Source organism: Rhopalosiphum padi, chromosome 4, assembly GCF_020882245.1.
Source record: "Rhopalosiphum padi isolate XX-2018 chromosome 4, ASM2088224v1, whole genome shotgun sequence".
NCBI classification, from domain to species: domain Eukaryota; kingdom Metazoa; phylum Arthropoda; class Insecta; order Hemiptera; family Aphididae; genus Rhopalosiphum; species Rhopalosiphum padi.
In genome coordinates, this window is record NC_083600.1 from 1,725,832 (window position 1) to 1,741,011 (window position 15,180).

At 25.3% G+C, this 15,180-nt stretch overlaps 1 protein-coding gene across 4 annotated transcripts in view; it reads left to right on the top strand.

The window, feature by feature from the left end:
• Positions 1-15,180, top strand: part of LOC132928780 (band 3 anion transport protein-like) — a 47,935-nt gene that overhangs the window by 14,788 nt on the left and 17,967 nt on the right. For 3 of the 4 annotated variants that reach the window (XM_060993646.1, XM_060993647.1, XM_060993648.1), the window contains 3 exons: positions 12,972-13,155; positions 13,626-13,732; positions 13,822-13,907. In XM_060993646.1, coding sequence (XP_060849629.1) covers positions 12,972-13,155; positions 13,626-13,732; positions 13,822-13,907 — 377 coding nt within the window. Of the gene's footprint in view, positions 1-3,395; positions 3,712-12,971; positions 13,156-13,625; positions 13,733-13,821; positions 13,908-15,180 lie in introns of those variants that run through there. The other variant, XM_060993649.1, reaches the window with a different exon arrangement.

Consider the following 15,180-nt stretch of genomic DNA (forward strand, 5'->3'; position numbering starts at 1 on the left):
TGTATCCAATCAAGATTTATACAATTTACTTAAAAAGTATGATAATTATTATTGTACTATATGAACTAAAAATAAAAATTAGCGTGAAAGAATTATAAATTATAATAATATATAATATTATAATGTTTAATTGGCTCCAACTGCCCTAATTACTTTATTGCATATATTATCTAAACATGACAATATGCATATATATTGGCATATTGCACTCAAACAGTGTACGCATTTGTTTCTATAAAAATATAATATAAGTATATAAATGAACCATAGAATTTTATTTTCTTTTCTTTATAGACAATTGGATTACCTTACGTATATTATTATAAAACATATGCTCGGTATAATTTTTATATGCCAAATTATTATGTATTAAGAATTAAGAAACCTTAAATAATAAAAACAAATTGCGTAAAATAAAATAGTTTTGAACTTACTTATTTTTCTATATATAAATATATGTTTTAATTCATTTTTGTTTCAAACAAATAGTTTTTGTGATAAAAAAATGTTAAATGCTATAATTATTTATTTTTAAGTAGGCATGTCTGTTTTACAGGTATTTAGTAGAATAATTATATTGTATTATTACTTTCATTTTCGTTTTCAACGGTTAAGGTTAAAAAATCCTTTTTATACTGTTTTAGCAATTACCTATTTCAAATTCAAAATATAACAAATGGGCTTGCTTCAATTTTTGACATTTTTGATAACGCTTTTACATATTATTATAATAATATATTCAATTGGTTCAATTTTATTTCAGTTTAAATAATAACTATTTTTTGTAATTAAATAAACGATTTGAAAAATTATATAATATTATTTAAAATACAAAAAAACCTTTAAATTTAACTTTTTACATTTATTAAAATTGGCAATGACTTTTGTTTTATACTATAAAATCTAAGGAAAATTTCTAAAATCATCAATAATTTTATAACTTTTAAAATCAAGTATAGTTTCCTCGCTTTGATTTATAAAAGAAAATAATTACTTAAGTTAAACTTAAAAAAAAACACAATATATTTAACATTTATTAAGGCTAATAAATATTATATTTTAGTCATATATTTTTGAAATATAAATAAATATAGAATAAACAATATTTTAATTATTCATAATATGTATTTAACATAGTATGTGTTATCTAATGAAAATAATACAATTTGGATACACACATAACATAATCAAAGTATTAATTATTATTATTACATTGACATTTATTGACTATACCTGTTGAATTTACTATTGTACCTGCACAAATTATAACAATTAGAGACGTCTTTTAAAGAAATATTTTATATCAAGTTACATATAGTCCATTCAACTCTATAGTGGTTTCACATATTATCATGTTTTTTTTTATTTTATTGGCGTCAACTGTTTTAAATTAATTAAATTAAATTTATTGGGTTCAGCATTATATACTAATTACTAAGAAATTGGGAGTTCATAAGTACTGTAGGTAGTTACAACTTTCCATTTTAGTATATACCCATACAAACCAGTTTTCAAGTGGTCTGATACTATAACAAAGCAATTATTATTATTGAAATACTACATTGTTGATTTTACTAAGTGTATAAAATTATAAATTATTTGCATCATTCTTATACACACACATGTGAAATTTACGAAGCATGGAGCGGTTTGCTTATGTGGTGGTGTTATATATGCAATGTAAAACGCAAACAAGGTACCTACACACCAAATATGGTTTTATAAGAGCGTTATTCATAAAATATACATAATATGAATTTATGTACCTATTACATATTATGTTTTAGAATTGTTATTGTTATACTTTCAATATGATTTATAAACTTATTAAGAAATAATAATGTTTATCTCGTTTTATATTGCATTACAGAAAAATAAGACGATTGGGAATGATGAGAGAGTTATAACTTAAAATATTTCATAAATTCAATTTAATACATTTGTATTAAATAATGGTATATGGTCGATATTAATATATGTATATTATGTGATACACCAAACATACTCCCATTTTGTTTTTTATTTTCAATAATATTTTTATCCAAATTTTAATTTTTGGTATACGCAAGGGACATATTTTTAATTTTTACCATTTAAAGAATGTCCTGTGATGGTAAAAATTTTTTTTTACATAATAACAATCTTATTTTATTGTAAATTGTTAAGCAGATGAAATTTTTTGAAAGTTTTGATGCGTCTAAATTGAAATTTGAACAACTACTTATTTACAACATATTTATTATACATAATATTATGTAAATCTATTTACTATAATATATTTTAAAATATCTTTAGTAAATAAATATTAATAACTTAGAAACTACTCGTTTGAATTTTAATTTGATATATTATCTATATTTTCAACAACAATAATTTTCTGTTTAATGTCGCCCAATGTTATTTAATGTCAAATAAAGTGTTGTTCTTTTTTTAAAAATAGAAATATGTATCATAACAGCACATTCCTCAAAAGGTAAAAATCGAATTAAGAAAAATGGTATTCCATCATTTTTTATAAATTCCAAAAACCATAATTCAAATAATACGTCATTGAAGGGTAAAAGGGGGAGTGAATTTCCTTTACATAGAATCGCGGATGGTTGCATGAATAAAAATAAACGTTCTTGGGGCTTCCGAGAAGACGTGAAATCGATTGGGGACGAAATATAAATCAAAAGTGTGTTATTGTGGTGGGGGAAGGTCAGCGGTAATTGGTGGTGGTGTAGGTACTTTCAGACCACTGCCGTAATAATAATATAATAACATATCGTTGTTCGTTTTAAATACATAATACAAATGCCTATAATGATTACAAAAGGGTTGGGGACATCGCATGAGCGCTTGTAACGACGACTATAATAATGTGTCAGGTATACCTATCAAACGGCCGTATTTGTTTAAAATGACAAACTACAGTAGTAAATAAATAATAATATAAATAATGATAATATTATAATAATACCTAATAAATAATAATAATGTGACGGATTATTACAAAACGTCTTTATCGAGCGCACGTCCTCGGGAACTCGCCGCGGCGACCTTGCAAGGACCGGGACGCCACGCCAATATGCGTGGCGCGGTGTACCTACATGTGACACGCCGACGCGCGCGCCTTTGCGATAGGGTATGGTCGTCGGCGGCGGCGGTCGTGTACAGCTGTTGTTTGCGCGTTTTTCCCCGGGACCAGCTGCGAAAGGGCGGCTTGCCAACGGCGCAGGAATAGCGGTTACTGTCCCTCCTCCCCCCTCCCCGCGGAAAAACCTTCACGGCCACTACCGCCCTCCCCCCCCCGTCCAGCACGCCGGCGCCGCGACGCCAAGGCGGCCCGTCGCTTTATCGCTCTCGACTCAACATTTCGCGCCTGTCCCCCGCCGAACCGCCTCTTCCACCACCGCCGCCACCGCATCGGACAACGGTTTAACATTTTCGATTTCGTCGTCCGTTATTTGTTGTTTTCGCTGTTTTTCCACCGTTTTCCGTTTACACGCGAGTTTAACGTATTTTTATCTTTTCGCTAGTTAAATCCATCCAAAGCTCCCCTATCATCCCCACCCTTTCTCCCGGGACACGCTACCTACAAAGTGTACTTTCTACCCCCGAACCTACGACATGATCACGGGCGAAACACGCAGCCGCTACCTGTAACACGCGCCCCGCTCGCCGCAGAGACCGAAAAAGACAAAATATCGAAATCCGATCATGCGAAAAGTAAGTGTCGTAACCGCGACAATAAAAGACGATCGAATATTATTATTATTATGTTCGTCGCTGCACGTTATTAATACAGGTACAATAACAATACCTGTCCACGCAATTTATTATTCTGTGTGTGCGTGCGTAGCCTGAACATGGTATTATTTTCAGTAGTTTTTATCGCATAATATTTTCCTGACGGTGATTTCAGACGTTTTGTTTTTAAAAACAGTTTTGCGATCTTTATGTGAGTAGTAGTTTGTTCTTGTATCCGCATAGGAAAAAAACCTAGAAATCATTATGATATTATTTCACTTTAAAAAAACTCACGCAATTATTTTCAGTTAAAAATATTAATTTATTTCATTTTACTTTTTAATGATTAATACTGCTTATTATATTCGATAGTATTATACAAGTATTATAATTTGTATTATCTATGTAATAGTAGTTGTTAGTGCAAAATTTCAATGAAAAATCAAATTATTTTTTACAACTCAAATGAACTGCACCGCCATTTTAATTTTTATAAATAAACATATTTATATTAGAGGCATATTATATATTATACATTTGCAATACATTTTTTGTATGTTTATGAAATTGCGAATGGTGTTTGTAGAAATGGTAATATACAGTATAAGTATGCACAAATTGTTAGAAAATCAATGTTTTGCAACAGTGTGCTGTTATTAAAAATTAGCAGCTCTGGGATCACCTTTGTTTGGCAAGATATTTAAATAATATTGCCATACTGTTTAAAAAAAAGATTTAATATGCAATCTTTATGTTTTTACAAAATCATATGTGGGAGTTATTGTAGTAAAATTATTTATTTATAATTCATATAGCTTATGAAATATTTATTTAATATTTTATTCATCAGCTATAAATTATAATATTATATACTGTATATTATACAGTGCATTTTTTGTGACTATAAAAAAATAAAAATTTAATTTAATTAGTTAAAGTTTATAGTCTTATTTCATATTTTCATATTTATAAGAGTATTTTTTTTTTGTTTGGTATAAATTATTTATTAGGTCGTAGTTAATATTTTTATGATTTTATTTTATAATTAATATTTTTTTATTACTGACGATCGAATTAAAAATACCTTTACATCCTTTTGTATGAAAAAATATTGACTGAAAATATATTAAATTTAAAAAAAAAAACAGCTCGAGGTTCTTTTATAATTGTTATGTAATACTATTGTTCTTTTATTTTTATTATACTCTTAGTAAAAAAAAATTAATTTATTAAAAGAAATTTCTTAAACTTAAATGTTCGATATATTATTAGTTATACATATTATCTTACATAGATGCATACTATTTTTTTTTCTATCAAATTAGATCTATATTAATTTCAAATGTATTTAATACAATATACGTAGTATTTTTTATTATCTACTCGTATTTACTTTTGTGTTTGAATAAGATAGTTTATACATTATTGCTAAATTATACGTATAAGCTAGTCTACTAATATTCTTTAACAGTATTTAACTTCCATAAAGATTTAAACAGTATCGTTTTTGTAGTAATCAATCACTATATTAAAATATAAATTAGAAATTCGTGCCAATGTATTTTGTAGGAATCTGTATCATATACTAAATACATTTTATTTGTGTGTGTATGGAAGAGAGTGTTAATATCCAAAACACTACGCGTAAACAATAGGTTTATAAATTATTAAAAAAATAATAAATAATTATTTAACTAATATCGATACTTATACTGTTACAATATATCTAGGTACTGTAGGTCAAGGTCTGCGTTGTATTTAATTTGTATTGTATTGTGTATGACAATATTTGTTTGAGTTTTTTACAATTGCACGATGATCGGGATTCAATATGAATTTAAAATCTTAGATTGTATTTAAATATACAATTTAATAAAGTTATTTAAGAGACTTTTCTCTGATAATTAAAGTTCGTATGCAAAAAACATAAATATAATGTGACCACGTACGAAGTAATCTACTAAAAGATTAAAAAGACGTCGATATGAAATTGTTTTTAAGGTTTCTATCATACTTTTAATATCAATATACCGTTCACTTTGTATACTAAACTTGTTTAACATCGTATTATCATAATTACACAATTTGGTGTTATTATTATAGTTTTAAATTAAGTATTATATTATTATTTTCATTAATATCTTTATAGATTAGTTAAAGGGTAAATGGTTTAATTTTTAAAATATATGTATTAGATTTATGAATAATAAGTGACTCATGACTTGTATGAATACTGAATTAACTAATAATTAGTAAAACAGTAATATAATTGAGTTTTTAAAAAAATTAATCAGAAAATAGCGTAAGTTATTTTATTGTATGATAACATAGTTTAACTGAAAGTAAATAAATCCATTTAAATTTAATAGGTACAACTTGTTTTGCATTTATAATGTAACCACGTGGCATCATATTGTAAAATTGAAATACACTTAGGGTTTATTGTACATATGATTAAATAATAACATTAATAACAAATAGTTGTTGATCATGTATCCTAAAAATATTGAACTCTGGTGCAATTGACTAAATTTGTGCGGACGCATATTAATCGTTTATGTAGGTATATAAGGCAGGGCAACAAAGGCATAGCAGATACTGTAAGTATACAGTATACATGGAGTATATATTATGGAGCATGCCAGTAAAAATTACATTGCATTTGGATTGCCGAAACCGGTCTTTAATGCTCAGGTGTGATTTGTGTACGCAGAGTGCAACCTTGGTCTTGAAAGAAAACCGAAGTCTTTCACCTTGAACTCAGCGCTATGCACCCGCTGTAAGCAGCCAGCTACAGCCGTCGAGTCTGTGAATTCGGTACGCGCCCTTGACCTATAGGCTGGTGTTGCATTATACGATTGTGGTCTATTGTCTACATTACATAAAAATGTATGACAATAATACAATACCATAATATTTATAATAAACAATTGAATAAGATATTTATTCGTTATGGGTGAAGAACTAATTGGGGTTCGTATTTTTGAAAATTATTGTTGTGGTAATTATGAGGCAAAAATGCAAAGTATAAAATAATTCAAAGTTTCATATTTTTTTCGAATAGTAAAAATATCTAAAAGTTTCATTTTATAGATTTTCAAAATAGTACATAGAAGAAGTCAACTTTTAAAACATTAGTAGAATATTATAGTCAAAGATTATTTTAGAAATATTGGCGTGGTTTTAACTGAGTTTTATTTGTATTTATTTTTTGAATGTGATGATAATATAGGTAATATTTCTTTTTATTTATATAATAATTTAATTTATTGAATATTATTGGTTTTATCCTGCTTTGCAGAGGTTAGGCGTGAGATAAAATAGGCCGTGGATTAACACAATATATTTATCATTTATGCATTTAAATCAAAATAAATTTCAGTTTTTAGTTGAAACTATGTATAATATATAGAGATCCAAAGCGTTACGTTGTTTAAAAATTGTAGGTATACACAAATATTTGATTAACGTTCGGTATTTGAGTACTTAAAATTTTTGAAAATATTTTTTTTGTGTATATCGTAAATACATTGCTATTTTAGAAAAAAAGTTGTAATGGTGTATCGTGTTTATATCTGAATCATATAAAAAAAGTAAAAAATGTACTTAGAATGTAATCATTGTAATGTTATCTTTTATAAATAACAAAATGAATCACTGTTTATAAAACGTATTTAAGGATATAGGTAGTATTTATTTTGACGTTTAAGTCGTCATTTGAGTTTTAAATAAAATTGATTCGACTGTTACTCTGTTATCAATACTATTAATCGGCATGAATTTGTTTTCGCTTTTATCTACTGAATACATAATAATATTACTATAAAAATATAGTTTGACGTTAAAAACGACACTTCATAAATCACGTTATGATAATATTTATTAAATACTTCATTAACTACTTTTATCGGTTTAAATATAATATAACCGTTGAAATAATTCATGAGTTTTATTGAACACGTATTGATTTACAATGCAAATAACAAATTCGGGTTTTATTCAAATTTGATATCCACAACTGGCATAAATAAACAAGGATTTCATAGCCTCTGATAATATTGTATTATGTGTCGTACATATAATACAATTCTTGAAATAAATTTAGAAAAAGATTATAATTTGTAATTTATTTATCTATATACAAATCGATATTGGCAGTAGTTTCTTTGTAGCAGCTGCAGTTGTTATATGTCATAAAAAATGAGATATAATGCTTTGTACAAGATAATTTTAGAATCTTATTAGTTTAATTTAAAAGAAGGTTTATGTTTAACTTATTGTAAAGTTTTACTTGCCTCAAGTTATTTAACTATTTATGATTAATGTATAGGAAAATATTTTTTTTTACAATAGGTACTTATCGGCTAAAAAAAATCTGTATTTAAATATGGTGTGAAAATGTATTGTTGAATAATTTATTGCACTAGTAAATTATCATATTATAATAATTTGCAGAAGAAAGTAACAATTTTTTGAAAATCTATACCTACATTTATCTTGAGTAACGAAGTCAACGGTTGGTAAAAAAAATCGTTATTAATACAATAATAATGGCAAAATTAATGAAATAAAATATTTTGAAATTTTTATTTTAGCTTAAAATTAATTTATATTTTTAGTGATTAGGTATTTTTATATTATATTATATAAGTAATGTATACGATTTTTATCGGCTTAGGCCGATTTCAAAAAAGTGTTTTCAATTTTTAAAAATCGAATGACTTGGTTAAAAAAATATGGCACCTAATACCTTTCTATTTGAAAAATAATATTTTCATTAAGATTAATAATGATATTATTATTACGTAGGTATAATTGAAAAATGACAATGCTGAGTACAATTGTAAATAAACTAAACAATTCAACAATAAGTAATTACTTCTTCATAATTTACTTACGTCAGTCACGATTTTATTTTTTTGAATGTAAAGTGAATAAGATTAGTCAAGTATTAATTGACTACATATTTATTATTAAATACTACACTGTATCGGACTAATTAAACTTTTTAACGTAATATGTTACTGTGTTCTCTGTTTTTTTTTCATCGATTGAATATGCATCTAATTGCTAATCTTAAATTTATTAATTAATTAATGGTTATAAACATTCCATTTTTAATTTATTTCAAGGGCTATACAATTATTAATAGGAAAAATTAATCATGCAGCTGGATTCATATTGTAATACGCGTTAATGTAGAGCTTAAATCATTTACGGAAGTATGTAAACTGTTAGAATGTTATGTTTATGTGTTTATATTATGATGTTAAAGAATAGACTACATTATTAGTGTATAGTGTTTATCAACCAAAGCGTATATAGAATATTTTATGGATTTTTAATTTTATTAACGTCATTATCTTTTATGTGGGCGTTTTGTGATGTGAATTTCACTAAATTAATAAATTATTATATAATTATTATTGCATTGTTTAATTTAAGAATACATTAATATTTTATAGTTTTCTATATAAATATATGTTTCAATTCATCGTTTATTTCATTGAAGTATCAAACATTAAAAATTTATTTGTTTTTTAAATTTATCAAAAATAAATTGCATTGTACAATATTCAAGACTGATCGAAGTTAATTATATATGAACATAAATACATAATATTATCTAGTATAGTATTATACTGATAAACCTAAACGATTTATAAATAATAAATTATAACTATAACGTAATGCTTAACATAAATTGTACCTACAAAAATTAATTGAAATCAATGTTAAAAAATGGAAATTGATAAATAAGCTGTATACACACCATAATGCATATCTATCAATTATTATCATCCACAAAAAAACAGTAAAAAAAAAAAAATCGAGGAACCACTCTGTTATGTCGTAGGTATTGAGTGTACTTCATCATTGCAAAATTATATCGGTAAGGTATAATGGACGTGTTACATTTGAATTCAATGATAAATTGATGTAAACTGACAACTTGTCAGCCAATATTATTAAGAATAATTTATTATGTATTTTTATATTGCTATTAGTAATTTATTTTTCTATTAGTGACATCAAATATGGTAGACTGAACTCATTTTTGCCTAAAACAAATTGTATATATTATAATATTATTGTAATTATTATAACATTATTTCATATAATATTACTTATTGTTCTTAATTTATAACTGCGTGACCTAAAATATATCAGTAGTTAATGTATAATCAATGATTGTATTAATGTCTATATTTCGCACAATTTTAAGATTATTTGATAATAATTCTCAACAATTTGGACACTTAATATTGAAGCTTTTTGTTTCGATATAAATGAAGTCTTAAGTAGGCATATAATAATATTGTGTAGATCATTATTTGATATTTTAACTGTGATATTATTGCTTTTAAGTTTTAATCAACGTTATTAGTGTATCCAGGATCAATAGGAAGTTAGATGAATTGACTGTTCATTTTATACCTGTTATCTAAGTAGTCGTTTACGATAACACTTGCTTATTTTACCTTTTCAGTACATTTATTATGGAACACTGAACAGTTATACTCGTATATAATATGATCACTTAAATATAACATATATATTATATTTAATATTATATAGCTACAGCTTGTATATATTATAACAATAAATATATACTATATACACCTACACCTAGTTATATGGCTATATGTATTTTGGAAAAATACCGTATATATAGATATATAATTTATTTATTGTATTAATAATTTTATAATAAAATTAAATAATAATATATAATATAATATTAAATTATATAATTATTATAATATATTTCTAGTAAACAAATATATTCACGAGATTTTAATAAATGCTGCTTGTTTAATATGTAATAAATATATTTAATTTTAAATTAATACATTTTTTTTCACATCAAATAATTATATAATGGTATACACTATATTATTATCGTTTTTAGGCATATTTTTAAGAGGATGCCTACCCGCAGTGTTGTCTCTGTCTTATACTAACGTATATCATCATAACAAATTTGCGTTCAGCAAAACATATTTTGTAATGTCAGCTTTAAATGCTTTAATATTAGAGTAAATTTGCCTATTATCAAATTTAAAGGTACAAATAATATCTAGAAAATGAAATATGCTTTTATTGATAAAGTGAATTATAGCTATGTAAAAGATTACGACTTTAAAATGTTCATAACTCATTTTTAAATGATAATATCAATAAAAGCATATGCCATTTTCTAGATAATATTCGTACCTTTAAATTTGATAATAGGTAAATTTATTCTGATATAATTATATAAAGCTGACATCACAAAATATGTTTTGCTGAACACAAATTTGTTATGATGTACGTTAGTAAGACAGAGACAACACTGCGGTAGGCGTCCTCTTAAATTTGAAACCAATTCAATTTTAATAGTTTTAACATTTTTTATAGTTTTTAAATTTTAACTTAAGTCAACAACATAACTTTAATTTTATATTTTTATTATTAAAGTTGATAATATTCAACGAACATTTTTATCTTTTTGGTAATAATACAAAAATAGTTGACAAATTTAAATTTTTGTTATTACAAGTAAACTTTATAATAAGTGCTTGGCTGAAGGCTGAACTATAATATAAGGATATGAAACCATTATAATATTATAATTTACAATGACGGTTGAAATAATAACTATTTTATAATGCTAAAAATACAATACCACATATACAATGGTGAACTACTAATAAAAATCTACAATTTTGCATTAGATTATTTAGATTTAAACCATTTACTAATTTTAGTTATTTTTCCTAATGATATGCTTATAAGATAGGATTTAAGGCATGAAATATTAGCGGAGTTCTTATAATAATATATATAATGTTACAAAATATAACCAATACTACGTCTCATGTCTATAGTAGGTACCTATTGGATCATCTAAATTTTAATGTTATTTAATTATTATAATAAATATACCTATTACGTATTTAATTTATAAAATATTAGATTTTGCACTGTACACAGTATTACGAGTATATACAATCATATTATGCATTGCTTTAAGTCGACTGTTAAAAATATTCGAATGTTTATTGGTTGATTCGTTAAAGGTAATTTTATCGTGTATTATATCTGCAACGAAACAGTCTCCTGGCTTAGCTATGCAATTTGGTATACTAATGACAATACGGTGTTGGTAAACAATCGATCACCCGCGGTTAAAAAGGGTGTGCGTTCCTGGTTAATATAAATATGTAGTACTAGACATTTACACTTTGCTTTCACGACGATGACTGTAATGAGTAATGACTATATTGACACGTATCCGTAATATTTGTGCATATTACGTTTCGTTGATTATTTATACTGTATAGGTTCAATAACAACGATAGGAAACTTTTTAAATATTGCACTGCGTCGATAAAGTAGTTTTTCTAAAGATAGGTATTATAACTATTATATTATATCATATCGTATACCTATATACATTATATAATATTAATTCACATGTCTTATTGTATGAGTCCGTGTACATCAAACGAAGAAACCAATCGTAGACCGATTCTTGTACATAATACAGTCGAGTTGCGATAACTCGAAGTTGAATTCAACCTTAATTCTCCCTTAAGGGAGATAAAAATTCGCTTCGAGATATTATATTTTTATTCGAGATATCTGACTCAAATTATATTAATTATTAATTATACTAATTTATATATAATTTATATTTCTGTGGGAATAAAAAAAAAATTCGAGTTATCGAGGTTCGAGTCATCACAACTCGATTGTATTAACTAATAATTTGTTCTGAATCGATTGTTTGTCATAATATTATAATTAATTATAATACAAAGGATTTCCTATATACACCTTTATATATTATCCCTCCCATATAATTTAAAAATAGCTCGGAAATCGTTTTTAATAATACCTATTTTGTTTTAATATATAAATATTGATGTGTAATCGTTAGCTTTTTAATAAATATTTTTTCCGTTGATAAATTATAAGTTAAGATTAACTAGCTATATCTCCATTTAATATTAGTTAGGTACACCAGCATATTACATACATACATATATATATTTAAAATGTGTGTTTATATCGATGTAGTAATTGTAGGATATTATAATATATTATCTACTTCATCTAAAATGTTTTTTTTATTTTTATTGTGAGATCTTGTAAATTATAACTATTGCATTTTCATTGTTGTATTTCTATTATTTATTAGTACGTTTATATTTTAGATTTACGTTATATTATAAGTACTATTGTTATTACAGGCCGAGAGCAGTAGATCCACAAATGAAGTGCATCGAGAAACACACGATTTAGATGAAGAGATGGAACGTGTATTTGCTGGCGTTTCTAGTGGAGCCGATCCTCACCGATTTGGCTTGTCCAGATTTTCTAGCGATCGATCGCCTCGACCAGGGGATAGACGATTTAGCGAAGATGATTATACTGGTATGTTTTTGTTGACTATTATATGTGTAGTACTAAAGAAGTATTAAGTTCGGGTTCGCGGTTATGTATACACAGGACAGGCCATTTATAAATTATATTTATGCTGGGAGACTTATTATTAATTATTCTAATAATTAATTGCAGTTATAATACAAACAATATAATAGAGGTAGTAGAATCCAAAAAAAAAAAAAAAAATTAATCGGTAAGATAAAAAAATGCGGTTATTGAAATTTATCTATTACAAGGCTAATATTTTCCAAATTCGGTCAACTCAGCAAGAAACACTATGAATTTGCAATAAAATCATTATATAACGACCGTCCTGGTTTATTGATCTTGGATCTACATCTACAAGGATCATAGCAGTTTACAGATCCTAGTCTTAGTTAAAATTTGACCTCGATAATCGTATTTTAAACCAATTTAATAAGCCATTTTATACAAATCGTCACATTTATTGTTTGCAGTTCATCGAAATACCAGCCGATCGCTCGTCCATATACCACTCAAGTCTATTCCAAAATCAATAAGAAAACAATCTACTACATCGATTAAATCCAGAGATCAAGAGACGGTAAATCACTTTATAATATATATTTTTTTAAATCTATTAACAATTGTTAAATTATCATAACGATTTCCTAACTTTCATTAACTAATAAGGAATTTAAGAGGCCTGATGATCACAGGGATGTAACAGATTCTGATAGTGCAATGAGCCCACCAACTACAAGTCAACAGACATCCAGGTAAATTACTTCCTATATTACTACCTTATTTTATAATTACCTTTATGCATAATTTTATTTAAAATAACAGAAAAAATGTATGATACAAAAATGCATAATAATTATTTATAGTACCTACATAATATCTATAACTATGCAGTACTTTTACTATACCTATTATTGTATATATTTTCCGTTTTAATACATAAAATAGATTCACAATGACAATATAACGACAAAATATACCGAACATAATGTATGTTTATATAATTCCTTGACCAAAATATTAAACTTAACTTGTGACTATATACATTCAAGTTTTTAACTGTTATAATAATAACTTATAAGGAACCATATAATTTATTTTAAACTTCTATACCTTTAAAAATACAATGATATTAACATAAATTGAAAAAACGAAACAAATAGACAAATTCAAATGTCTTTAATAGCTCAAAACGAGTTAAAATATATTGATAAATTATAACTAGAAATATTTGATAATCATACTACTTTCTTTTCTCCACTCAGAAGATCGAGAAATCAGAATTTAAAATAATAAGAATATAAGCACCATTAATAATTATCTATTTTCTATAAATATTTTATCAAGAAAAAAATTTTATAATTGGCTTATTAAATGTATACATATGAATTATTGTCATTATATTGTTGTAAATAGGTTTCACTATACATTTTTATTAAATTTACAAATAATTTATACTATACATTTTAAATTTCAATAGTATTATATTAAATATTTTGGAATTAGAAGATTAAAAGTATAATTATTATGAAAATGTAATGAATATATTATAATTTTGTTTTAAAAAATGCATTATTTTCTTTTAGTGAAATGTTTACCCTAAGGCTATATTATAATATTTACATGACTAATGAGTATATATATATGTTCATAAATGTCTGTATTAAAAAAAGTTGTTGTAAAATATTGTCAACTACTTATATAATGTGTGTAACGAAATTAGATGTAGCCTGTATACTTCAAATTAATTAATTAATATAATTATTTTTTGTTAAAGCGCCAGTTAAATGAAAAAAATATTTGTTTTATACTGCGTTGGTATTTAGTCTTTTTGTTTAACCTGCTAATGAATTAAGAGTTCAAAAACATAATATATAGTTAACGATGTATATAGTATATTAGTTTAATACAATATAATAACTAGGTATTAAACAAACAAGAGAATATTTAAGAAACAAATTAGTAGAACAATAATCCAGTAATTTGTAAACATTTGAATTTTCAAATTAATTTCTTTTTTGTTGAAAT